The 12949-nt window shown below is 47.7% G+C and overlaps 1 protein-coding gene across 1 annotated transcript; it reads right to left on the reverse strand.

The window, feature by feature from the left end:
* Positions 1-7235: 7235 nt before the first annotated feature.
* On the reverse strand, positions 7236-10397 carry LOC101957736 (secretoglobin family 1D member 2). The gene is made up of 3 exons (XM_013361287.4): positions 10267-10397; positions 8266-8453; positions 7236-7329 (listed from the first exon to the last, which is right to left on the reverse strand). The coding sequence occupies exons 1-3, from the start codon at positions 10319-10321 to the stop codon at positions 7297-7299; spliced, it is 276 nt and encodes a 91-aa protein (XP_013216741.1). The 5' UTR covers positions 10322-10397; the 3' UTR covers positions 7236-7296.
* Between the last annotated feature and the right edge of the window lie 2552 nt (positions 10398-12949).

Below are 12949 nucleotides of genomic sequence, written 5' to 3' on the forward strand. Positions count from 1 at the left end.
CAAAATAAAACAAACAAACGAACCAATTAACAAATGGCTGGGGCTGTAGTTCCGTGGGTCATTGTCCCCGGATTCCATCTCCGGTTCCAAAAGTAATAAGCCAATAAATAAATAATAAAAACAAACAAAAAGAGGAAAAGTCTATAAAATAGGCCCACTGGGCAGACCCCCACCCCGACGACCCCCAGTGCTTTCTTTTCCAAGGAGACATGAGCCTGCAGCCCGGCTGGCCCGGGTTGACATTTCTCAGAAAAACACCTGCTATCTGCAGCGGAAATGTTGATGGGAGGAACTCAGGGGGCTTTGGCGACCAGATCCTGAAACTCGGGGCGATGAGGATGATTCCTCCTCACAAGAAATCTGTAAGAATGTGTGGTGACGATTCCAGTTAGAGCTGGTCGGCAAGGGCCACGGTGACCTGGAGCTGCCGTGGCAGTGGTACCTGAACGTCGGATGTCATCTTGCTGTCAGTCAAAAGTCCAGAGGTGGACCTGGCTAAGAACCTCTGGAAACTTCTCTGGGATTCCCAATAACATTGGGGTGAAGGACAGGCGCACCGTCCCTGTCTTCTCTGAGAGGACACTCCCTCTCCCTTGAGAACGTCCCTTTCCCTTTTCCCTTCCCTTCAATAAGCTCTGCCTATGCCTCTGAGTGACCTGTGGGTCTCTTTCTGACTTGGTCACAGAATTGGGGTTTGAAGGGTGCCCCTCACACTGCCTCAGGGGCTCAGAAGGCCCCCCGCTCTGTGACACAGCCCTGCAGGCCCCCTTGAATGCAGGCCTGAGGGCAGGGGGTCGTTGCCTGGTCAAGGAGAGAGAGCACTAGGGGTCAGGAGAAAGGTTAGGTGGCGTCCTGCGAGGGAAAGGCCAACCAAGGTCAATTAAGGACAAGGTAAGCAAGACAGGAACAAAGGGAACAAAATCGCCTTGGGTTTTAAAATAAACAAATCAATCAAAGTGCCAGAGAGATGATCCCGTTCTAAATGGCCCATGAATGCTTTACTTGCTCTCCGGATTACTTAGGGCCCTGCTTTGTTTATCATTCAGCTGAGGCTTAAGATCCAAGGGAAACGCTGGATTAAGAAATGACAGAGAGCAGAAACACGAGGTCTCCAGTGTGTACTTTCAGCTGGTTGCACAAGGCCCGAGTCCTTTTACCCAAAGTCAAGCCAAGGACTGCCAAGGTCTCGGCTTGGCACGGAATCACGAGCCACCACACACTTGTAGATTCAAACAGCAATTCTTTATTCCCTTACTCACACCGCCTCCACACAGGTTCAGCGGCAATCTCAAATCTGCCCGCCCAATTTACCTACTCCACGAGGCTTTTTCCAAATTCCATTTGAATCTCAAGAGAACTCAACGGGAACAAGCAGCAGGTACGCCCTACTCCCAGCAGCAATAATCTTCAACCTCCAACTTCCCTAAAACCCCTATTGTCTTAAACCGGGAACGCCTTAAACTCCAGGAGCGGGAAACTTCCTCAAACCTGATCAGCTCTAAACCTGGATCTGCCCTGATCTTTGAGCAAGGTCACCTTACTAAAGCATACATGCAATGTCCCATCGAATGTCCTCTAAGCAGCATGGGGTACGCTGGCAAGGAAAATTCGATGCGTCATTCCTACTTGGCAATGGCCCTCAGCAAAGGACATGGACAAGAAGTGGGACACTCTATTCAGACCCATGACTTGATGGAAGTTCACCTGGTACCCAGTCCTTACGCACCCTCCCTGTCACCGGCTGAGCCAGAGACGCCCTTATCTGAAAAAATACGCCACATCAGGTGGGGCCCCACGCTCAGAAGCTTGTGCTCACTGGGTCTTCACTGGGACATTGCCCTGTGAACACTGTCTAACAAGTCAAACTGCAGTAACTCAGCCCAGAAAAGACTCAGTGGCAAACCCGTGTTTACGGGGAAAATTAGGGGACGCACAAGTTCGGAACACCTGTGTGACTGCTCTAACACTCCCTCACTCCAAAAGGGACTGTGGCTCCGGGCTTCTAAGTGAAGTTCAGAAACGAGAGACATCTGCCACCTTTCAAGGGCTCCTGTTTATTGACAAATGTTTACAGGTCACCTGTTGTGACACGCCAGCTGCCGTAAATCACTCACGGATTCTCTCCACAGTGAGCTGGTGTCCATACAGAGAAGTAAGCTATGGGGGAAGGGAGGGCTGCTCTGACCTGCTTTCAGGCTTCTAGAAGACCTGAATATGGACCCTGGAGAAGACTTGATATTTGCAAGCTCTTGCCACGCGAATGGAAGTAGCTTTTTGGAGAGCCGTCTTTCTCAGTGACTAGTGAACTTGCACAAACTCCTGTTCCAAAAGTTCTTTTTTTTTTTTTTGAAAGTTATATGAACTTTAAGTTCGTTTTTCTAAAATGTTTTATGTGTTCTAATTAGCCATACACGACGAAGGAATGCCTTCCGGCACATCATCGATAGAGTCCAACTCCTCATTCTTCTGGTTGTACGTGACGTAGAGTCACACGGGTCGTGTAGTCACATATGCACAGGGTACTAATGTCCAATTTATTCTACTATCATTCCTACCCCCGTGTGCCAAGGCCAATGTCTCGGCTTGGCACCAGAATCACGAGGCACTCACAGCTTTGTAGGTTCAAACAGCAATTCTTTATTCCAGCTCTCACACCGCCTCCACACAGGTCCAGGGGCAAACGCGTTCTGCCGTCTCCCGCACAATTCACCTACTCCCGAGGCTCTCTCCAAATCCCATTTTAATCTCACGAGAACTCAACGGGAACAAGCAACAGGAACACCCTAATCCCAGCAATAATCTTCAACTTCCAACTTCCCTAAAACCCATTATCTTAAACTGGCAACGCCTTAAACTCAAGGAGCCGGTTACTTCCTCAAACCTGATCAGCTCTAAACCCGGATCTGCCTAGGTCCTTGAGCAAGGTCACCTCATTAAAGCATGCATGCAATGTCCCATCAAATGTCCTCTAAGCAGCATGGGGTACGCTTGGCAAGGAAATTTCGATGCGTCATTCCTACTTGGTAATGGCCCTCAGCACCCGTGCCCCTCCCCTCCCTCCCCTCCCCTCTATTCAATCCAAAGTCGTCCCCCCAAACACACACACACCGTGGATCAGCAGCCACATGTCGGAGAGAACCTTCGGCCTTTCTTTTTCTCCTCTAATTCTACTTGTCAGCTCTTCTGGATGCAGCAATGTAAACACTGCCTAGATCAGAAACTGGCACCAGGAGTTCGACCACCTATGGACTGACACCTCTGACACTGTGAGCCGTCAAATAAACTTTTCTTAAGTTAAAATTTTTCTGGTCAAGTCTTTTTATACAGCAGCAAAAAATAAATAAATAAATAAATAAATAAATAAAGAAAGAAAGAAAGAAAGAAAGAAAGAAAGAAAGAAAGAAAGAAAGCTGATTATATCAGGGGGTGATTACAGTCTTCCCTTCAAAGGCATGATCCTCCCCCCCCAGATCCAGCTTCTTCAGCCACATGCTGCCTGCCTACAGTTTCCCCCCCGGTGATCCCTCTCAGGGGTCTGATGCACTGATTAGATGAAGGTTCTCATACGCCATTATTGCACCTCTAAATCCTCTTGTATTTTCTCACACACGAGCTTTGAGGAGACACCCCACATCCAACACTAGCATTCTGCCCCTGGACCCAAAAGCTCATGCCCATCTCATGATGAAAAACACATGCAGTCTGTTTCCAAGAGTCCCCACGGTATTGACCCTTCCAGCAATGTCCAAAAGTCCAAGTCCAAGTCTCCTCCGAGACTCAAGACAAACTCAGCATGATTCTCTGTAAAAAGTCAAAAGCAGTTACATATGCCCTGTATATAAAGGCACGTGGTGAACGTCTCCATCCCACAAGGAGAAGCCAGGCTTACAAAGAAGAGCTGGAATCCAGCAAGACCAGCAACTCCTGCCCTCCATGCAGAGCCCCAGGCCCATGGCACAGGCTGTTCTTTCCAAGGGGCTGCTGTGGCTCTGAGCCTGACCTTCCTGCTCAGCCCACGAGGCCAGCTCTCGGCTCGTCCCCGCTCGGTTCCTGCAGCTCTCCTCAGCTAGGCTCCGAGGCGCTGGCAGCTCTTCATCTTGGGGTCTCCACTGCGGCTCTGGCTTCCTGCTCACACCTCCAGGCATCACCCTATGGGCAGCCCCACGAGGACTCCGATCCTGCTGCGCTTTACCAGCCTCCAGGCCTCCCTTTGGAATCTTGCTGGAAGCCTCCATGAGCACCTAGCTCCCCACCTGCTCTCCTGCAGAACCAGCCCCATGTGCTGCCTCCAACGTCTGCCACCTCTCAGGCAGCAGCCAAGCCCACGGGGACCCTGGCTGCAGCAGCCTAGCCCACGGGGACCCTGGCTGCAGCAGCCTCTGAGTGGCTGGATGGATGAGCCTGTGACGCCACTTCCTAGGACCCCCTGTGCCAGTGTTACCGCTGTTGTCCTTGCTTCCCCGACGTTGAAGAATAACACCAGAGAAGCACGCCGAGGCAAGGTCAGAGTGGAAAGTAGAGGCTTTATTAAAGGACAGCAGAAAAGACTTCTCCCGGAGGAAGAAGGGGACCCAAGAGGTAGAATCCATTGAAGGGCGAATGTGTTCCCCTTTTTATAGTTCTTTCGGTGATGGGATGTAGGTGGGAAGGCCCAAAGGGTGGGACACAGGTGGGCCAAAGAAGTTACCTGGGCAGGAAGGACTTTGGAGTCAGCATCTTCAAGTTTGCTGGGAGCTGTTTCATTTACACTTCTTTGGGATGGGCTCTGGGCCTTGGGGACATTAACATTCCATGAATTGTCCTGCGTTTCCCGGAATTCATTCTCCACGTGGCCTCCATTTTGGATCTTACTCCATATTAGACCTGATTTACCTAACTGCACTGACTACCCAACTTTAAACCTGGCTTCACAAGTAGGTGACCCCTGGCCTCTTCTGGAAAGAAGTTTCATTTTTTTAAACCCTGGAGCCTGAGATGGGTGTGACCTGCCAATTCCTGAGATGCCCTTGAAGTATCTGTCCTCTTGTCTCTGGGTGAAGTCTTTAGCATTTCTTTAGTGGCCCGACGTCTTCAAGGACCACACATTTCTCACATCCAGTTTTACTCACAGTTTTCTGGCCAACTGCCAGTTTTTTTCCTTTATCTTTCTGCTCTGCTTTCTTCTCTTGATGATCACAATAAACTTGACTAAAGGCTGCAAACGTACCCATGCCACTGCCTGCATACGTGCTCCCTAGAATTTTTTTCCTGCCAGATTAAAAGTCCGTCGCCTTTAAATTCAGCCCCCACAGAAAGTCTCAAGACACAGGCAAAGTGCAGGAAGCCACTTAGCTAGAGAACAACATGAATGGATTCTAGTCCGACGCCCATAGAGTCCTTCTCCTCCTCTGAAACCTCAGGAGCCTGCCTTTTATTTTATTTTTCCCAGCACTCTAGTCTTCTGAGCTCCCTCCAGAGTTTCCCATTTAGGTCCACTTACATGAAGGGCTCACCTTCTCTCATATCTCTGTTCACTTATGTGTTTTTTTCCCCTCCCATTTGTCACTGCAGATAAACTTTATCAGTTGCTCTATTTTAATTTTCTTCCACCTCTGTTAATATTGTGGCCAGCTATCAGATTTTGCTTTCCCTAATGCTCTTTGTTTTTCTTTGATAAATGGCGAACCACAGAAAGACTTCAACATCTCAGGTGAGGTTTCTGAAGCATTCTCTAAAGGGTCCCATGAGGCTGAGGCACCCACAGACCCAGGGGACCTGGGTCAGTGAAGAGCAGGAAGAGTCATTGAAGACCTTTCTCTTCTCTTTTTCCTCTTTCCTCTTTTTTCCTAGTCCCTAACTCAGTAGGACATCATGTCGATTAGCTAGAAAAGAGGGAGAGAAAGAAAGGTGGGGGGCTGGGATTGTGGCTCAGCGGTAGAGGCTCGCCTAGCATGGGCGGACCCTAGTTCGGTTCGATCCTCGGCACCACATACAAATAAAGGCATTGTGTTGTGTCAATCTATATCTAAAAAAATTTAAAAAAAAGAAAGGGGGGAAAAGCCAGAAATCATATGATTTCTGAATGTTAAAAATTGAGCTCTATGTCCTGAAAACGGGGAGCCATTGAGGGTTTACCATTGTGAAGCTCATGAAACACTGGAGTTTTGCTTCCAAATGTTGTCCTTGAGAAACTAATGTGACTCCATTTTTGAGAAACCAGCTTCTACCTTAAGGCCTGTCCTAAGGAAGGGGGCGTGACCCGTGTCCTTGGAAAAACCCACAGAGCACTCCTAAGCACATACCCTCCCTGCTGAGTTGTTTGTCTGTGAATAACAGGAGAGATCTGTGGTGCCAGGGGTCCCTGACTCAGTCAGGCTAGGTGAGGACCCATAGCAACCCCCTAGCAACCACCAATCAGCATGAGACAGGGAAAATACCTGGGATGCCAGATGACCCCCCAGTAGTTTATGGTGGTTGATAACGTGATGGGAAACCACGTAGTTCAGCTCGTACACCCCTCGTGGCTTAAACCAATCAATTCAAAGGAACCCCCTCTTGTACTAACCAATCACCCCTACCCAACTTGTTCCCGCCAGTGAGTGTGCTCATCAATGTGAAGAGTTGTTGTTTGATTTTCCCGTGGTATGGAATGATTTGTTGTGTGATGTTGTGACGCATAGAGTATCCCCCCCAAAACCTATAACAAAGGACCAGGACTCACTCCCTGGGACTGCTGCGTGGGGAACGGTTGTGAGTCCAGGCTCGAGCTTTGCGATAAAGACTCTTGTGTGATTGCATCAGATTTGGCTCCTGGAGGTCTACTGGGGTCCCACGAATCTGGCATTGCATCCTCATCACAGGTTTTATGATGGATTGGGGGTGGCGGCATTTGAGGACAAGAGACTCCTCCGAGGTTGATGACATGTGACAGGTGAAAGTCATGAGCCTCTACTGATCACAGTGGTCACAGGAGAGTCATTCTTTCTGACCCGTCATTTAACTCATGGCCAAAGGAATAGGCAACGTGCACGGTGATACAGGATGTTTCCAGAACAAACATCTTCTTTAGTGATGCCTGATGCTCAGGCAGACATTGGCCACAGGGATTGCATGTGGATGGGTTATTACCAAAAGTAACACACAAGTTCTTTATTAAGACCCTCTCACACAAGACCCAAGGCTGAAGAATAATAAAAAGACAAGTAGAGAAGTGCAGAGCTGGTGATTTATTGAAGCAAGACGTTGAAACCTCTACATTTTACAGCGAAGATCAGGGTATCCTTGAAAGACAGAGGAACCAGGAGTATATTTTATGCTTCACAGAGTACACTTCCTGAGGAGAATTTCTGTCTGCAATTGAACCAAAGAGAGGAAAAGGGAAAGGTGAGATGGTCTGTACCGCTCCTGAGGTGACATGTTAGCACACCAAGGGGAACACGGGGGTTGCCAGCCAAAACACTTTTCAAGGGCAGAAGGCAACCAGAGAGAGAGGGTTGGGGAGCACGAGGCCCACAGTTGTGGGGACTTTCAACCACCTGTGCACAGTAGTCGAGAACCTCTCAGAGCCAGACAAATCCACACGGAGGTGACCCAAGAGTGTGGCTCAAGTCGCTGTGGAAGGTGGAGGGGAAGGGTGGGATTCTCCTTTCCCTCCAACTTGGGTCCCATCACTGAGACCCAGGAAAGGGCTGGGTGGGCACGCAGGTCCACACTGCTGTCAGGTGACGCCAGGCGCCCCAGGAGATCTGGCCAAGCGGACAAAGAAACCCACCTTCCCTACACAGAGCTCTGACAGTGGTCACTTCTAGCTTTCTCCCCCGCTCCTGTAGATACCCAAACTCTCCATAGGTCAGTCCATGTGACTGTGACCCATGGGGTGACTAGAACTCTCCCTCAGAGTGTTCCCAGCCAAGGAAGCACCGAGACTTGACCCTGAAACTTCCTGCCTGGGAACCAGATGGTCTTAGATTGTCTTTCTCCTCAGGACACCATGTGCAAGGGGAAAGTCATGAGCCTCTACTGGGCACAGTGGTCACAGGAGAGTCATTCTTTGTGACCCTTTGTGACAGGTATCCAGGAAAGAGGGAAGTTCCCACAGTGCTGGGTGCAGGGGATCGTCATTCAGCAAGTGATCTGCTGGCATCTTTCCTGTGGCCCAGGAAACTTTCTCAACAAAAAGACGGGCAAGACGCGTGTACCCCCCAACTACAGTGTCTCCTCCACTGAGGGAATCATTCCTGGTAGCGTGAGGATTAAAAGCCTCTAGGCATAAAAGAATGACCTTACCAGTACTGCTTTAATTTGGTTTCTGTCCAAAGCGGACATCTGGTCGGTGCATTCCTTCACCTCTAACTTTGCATCCACATTTTCGGAAGGTGCTTTGAACTTCTGGAGCGAGAGCCAGTACGAAGCTGGTGAGAAATCCAAGAACTCTAAAAGTTCAGTAACCATGGTGGGACATGCCAGTCCATTGGCTGGGGCACAAAAGAAAAAAAAAATATTTATGAAAGCGCAATCAGGACTTTTCCCAGGACTCCCTGATGTTCATCAAGACGTGATCCCTGGGGTTTGGAGTTTCCATCCCATAAATGTGTTGACGACTGTGTTAAGACTTCCAAAATGATTTCCCCAAGATCACAGAGCAATAGCAGGGCCAAGACTAGACACCCAGCTGCCTGTCCACTCAATTTTATAGGTTTTTCTTAAGGCATACCCAGTCAACATAGTGTCTCTGCTTTGCTGAAATACCCTTCCTGGATGAAATGATTAAATGTCGTTGACCAGTCAAGTGTCACATTATGACCCTTGGATATTGCACAAGGAGAGTTTTTGAATCATACAATTTGAGGTGCATGGGGAAGTCAGAATCTTATCAAAGATCAGAAAACTGGAGAAGAGTAATTAAAATTGTTAAAATGTGGGGCTGGGGATGTGGCTCAAGCGGTAGCACGCTCGCCTGGCATGCGTGCGGCCTGAGTTCGATCCTCAGCACCACAAACAAAGATGTTGTTTCCGCCAAAAACTAAAAAATGAATATTAAAAAATAAATATTAAAAAATTTTTTAAAATAAAATAAATGAAATTATTAAAATGTGAAAGGTGATATTTGGAGATTGTGTTGGATGAATTTAATTATGCTATTGGGCACGATTAATGCTAAAAAGCTGAAATCATAAGAGAGATCATCCATTTGATCTTAAAAAGCAAAAAACTAGTGATTGTCCCCAGTTCTGCAGTGATGTCCAGAATGCAGAGGGTGTGGGGGACTCTTGGAAGTCTGGAGGAACCTGTTTTTCTGGTCTGAGTTCCACATACCCCCAAGGATTTTTGCAACCACCTTGTACTCAGGAGGTGCTCTGCCAGGCTTCTTGTGACCCCCTATCAGACAGCACAATAGGGGGAGCATTTGGCGAGGGTAGGATCTGAGACAAGGCAAAGAAACAAGAGGAGGATCAGCAGGTGAGAGACAAGAGAAGGATGGAGAGAGCCTGCCTCGGCACTCCGGGGAGGAGGCGATGGGAAGTGCCACTGGCAGAATGGCTGCAGGTGCCTCTGCATCCCAGGAACCATAGCTGAGTGACGCTCCAGTGCCGCCACACTGCGGAAGGACTCCGAGAAAGCTAGAGGTGCTCCTGGTCACGTTAAGCACTGTTTGATCCCAGAGCCCATTTTTAGGCTTATTATTCAGAGGTTGAGAGAGCAGTGGCTCTTTCTTCTTGGACTGGGATTCCTCCACACCTCTGTCTAGCAGGGACATTTCATGCATCTGCATTCAGGGGCTAAGCTGTGGGCTCAAGTGGCACCTAAACGCCTCTGAGGACAAACCTAATGATCACAGAGTTGGCCCTCTAGGGGCACTCTGGACGTGGAGCATCTCAGCCCATCTTCCTAGCTATTCAAGTTGGTTTCTATAAACACACCTACATTTTGGAGAGGGTGGGCACTGGCCCGGGGTCGAAGGCTGGTCAGTGACAGAGCCTAAATTCCCACTCAGATCTCTCATGATATTCTGCAGTGTTCCAAGTACAGATCGCAGGGAAAGAGGGAGTGTCTGCCTCTAATTCCTAACATTTGCCTGGAGTAACTTTCTCTAGAAGTTTCTAGGTGTTGAGGAGTTAATGAAAGGACCCCTTAGTTTAGAACAGTCAATTCACAAACAGAAGAACTCTGCACATTGCTGTGGTTCAGATCTCCTCCTTACCCCACCTACTCCAATAGCTTTATCTAGTGTTCAGAGACAGGTGCTCACCAGGGGCTGGTGCTGGCCTGACCACCATGGAGACTCACCTTGTTTGCAGCAAAGGGCCAGAGTGACCAGCAGGACACACACAGACAGTCTCATGGTGCTTTCTTTGCTTTGAGCTTTGACAAAGGATGAGAGATTTGTATTCACCCCAGGAGCCTGTGCAGCCTGTGGCGTCCGGGGCTATTTATACCTAGTCAATCACACAGGTCCTGCCCACAGAAGCATGTGGCAGGTCACAAAGCCTGGCTTGCAGCCCTCCTTCCTGTTGAGGGTTGATACCATCCATCAGTGTCAATCCCAACGCCTGCCTCCATTCCAACTGGGATAGAGCCCAAGACAACAACCCTCGGGAACTCTGCCCTGCCTTCCATATGGGCAGTAAGGTGCCTCTGCAAATGAGTCACAGTTTGGCTCTGTGCTTCTCTATGTTTATGTCTTTGTCCTTTGTCTTGGTTCAGAGGCCCAGGTGTGTTCTGACATTGGGAGGACAGACCAGGGTACCTGGGATGCAAAGTATCGGGCTTTGACCGCGGGGGAGCAGGTGCACAAGAAGACTCCTCTTCAATCCCCTCTGCATGTATGTACCCACCTCTTTCCATTGCTCCTTCTGAACAAGACATTTCCTCTCTCTCTCTCTCTCTCAACCTCTTTTATCCCCCCTTCTTCACCACATAAAGAACTTAAAACATAGTTTAATGAATACCTCCATCGTTGGAGAATTTTCTTGGGGGAAACAACTGCTCCACCACTTCTTTAGCTGGTCTTACTGTGAATAGCCTTTCTTTGGAGGTGCAGTTTACCACAGAGAAAAGTTTCCAACATTCTTGCAGTAAGTGGAAGCCCCCTGTTATCAGCTGGGGGCTTTATACCACAATGAGGCCAAGAAGACTGCTCCTGGCCCCTCCTGGAGAAGACAATGGGAGTGAGCTGACAGGTGGACAGAGGAGACCCCCACTGCCTGCCTGCCTCCTGGCTTTGCCAATCCCCACTCCTCCACCCAAGCTTGTCTCGCTTGGGCCCATCGCAATGGAACACTAGCCACAGGATCACACTCCTTACCTGCTGTGCAATACTGGTCCACCATGCTCCACGTGAGTAGAGGAATTTTCTCTCTTAGCTCTACAATCCAATCCCCTGGGAGTCCTTGAAAGACATTTGGCTCTGTGGGCGATGATATTAGCATGGGTGGTGAGGTGATGCTTTGAGAGTCTGCTCTCAGAGTTCTCTTGCTGCATTTTATATACCAATTCACAGAGGCCTTTCACACTTATCAGCATGGCTACTATCAAAACAACAGAATTACACATTTTGGCTACAAAATATGGAGAAAGAGGAAAACTGTGCATTGTTGATGTGAATTTAAAATGTGGTAGTTGCTAAAGAAGAGAGTGTGGAAGTTCCTCCAAAGTTGATTATAGAATTTTAATATGATCCAGCAGTTCAATTTCCTGGTATATTTCCCAAAGAATTGAAAAAAATACTTGAAAAGCCCCAGGCATAGAGGGACAATTCACAATAGACAGGAAGCAGAAACCACCTAAATGTCCACTGACAGGGAATCACAAAATAAAATGGGGTCTGTCCATATGATGTATTATTATTGGGCCTTAGAAGCAAAGAAATCCTGTCCAAGGCTACAGTGTGGATGAATCTGGCGGACATCTTTCAAAGTGCAATAAGCTAGTTACAATGAGGAAAATACGGTTTGATTTCACAGAGAAAATGTATCTATAATAATCAAATTGATAGGAACAGAAAGTGAAAAGCAATTTCCAGGAAGAAGGAAAAGCATGAGATACATCATAAAAAATCAAGTCCTCCGAGTAACGGAATGTGCTGCTGAGAGAGGCCACATGGGCTGACTCCCACCGACTTTGGGACAGGTGGGGACACCTCTTGGGGAACTGGAACCCAGAAGTGGAATCATGGATCTTAAAAGTAGAAGAATAGACGACATGGTTCTAATGTTTACTCTTGAAAATAAACCCAGGTGACATTGAAAAACTTCTCATTGAAAAAAATAAAAAGCTGGTTATATCTGGAAACATACAGCTATCATCCTTATATAGTTTCAGTGGGATGCAAAACTTTCTTTTAGCTAATAATGATAGTGGCATTACATAAAGAGTAAAAAATAATAATGATAGTGGCAGTACATAAAGAGTAAAAAACTCAACCCCCCCAGAAAACAAACAACCCAATCAATAGATGGGCCAAGGAACTGAACAGACACTTCGCAGAAGAAATATAATCATCAACAAATATGTGAAAAAGTGTTCAACATCTCTAGCAATTAGAGAAATGCCAATCAAAACTACTCTAAGATTTTATCTTACTCCAGTCAGAATGGCAATTATCAAGAATACAAGCAACAATAAATGCTGGCAAGGATTTGGGGGAAAAGGCACACTCATACATTGCTGGTGGGAATGCGAATTGGTGCAACCATTATGGAAAGCAGTGTGGAGATTCCTAAGAAAACTTGGAATGGAACTACCATTTGACCCAGCTATCCCACTCCTCAGTATATACCCAAAGGACTTCAAATCAGCATACTATAGTGACACAGCCACATCAATGTTTATAGCAGCTCAATTCATAATGGCTAAACTATGGAACCAATCCCTCAAAAAACAAAGACCAAATGTTTTCTCTGATATGCAGATGCTAATTCACAACAAGGCAGGGGCTAGGGAAAATAGAGGGACTTTGGATGAGGTAGTG

This window comes from Ictidomys tridecemlineatus, chromosome 4 (genome assembly GCF_052094955.1).
Source record: "Ictidomys tridecemlineatus isolate mIctTri1 chromosome 4, mIctTri1.hap1, whole genome shotgun sequence".
In the NCBI taxonomy this organism is placed as follows: Eukaryota; Metazoa; Chordata; class Mammalia; order Rodentia; family Sciuridae; genus Ictidomys; species Ictidomys tridecemlineatus.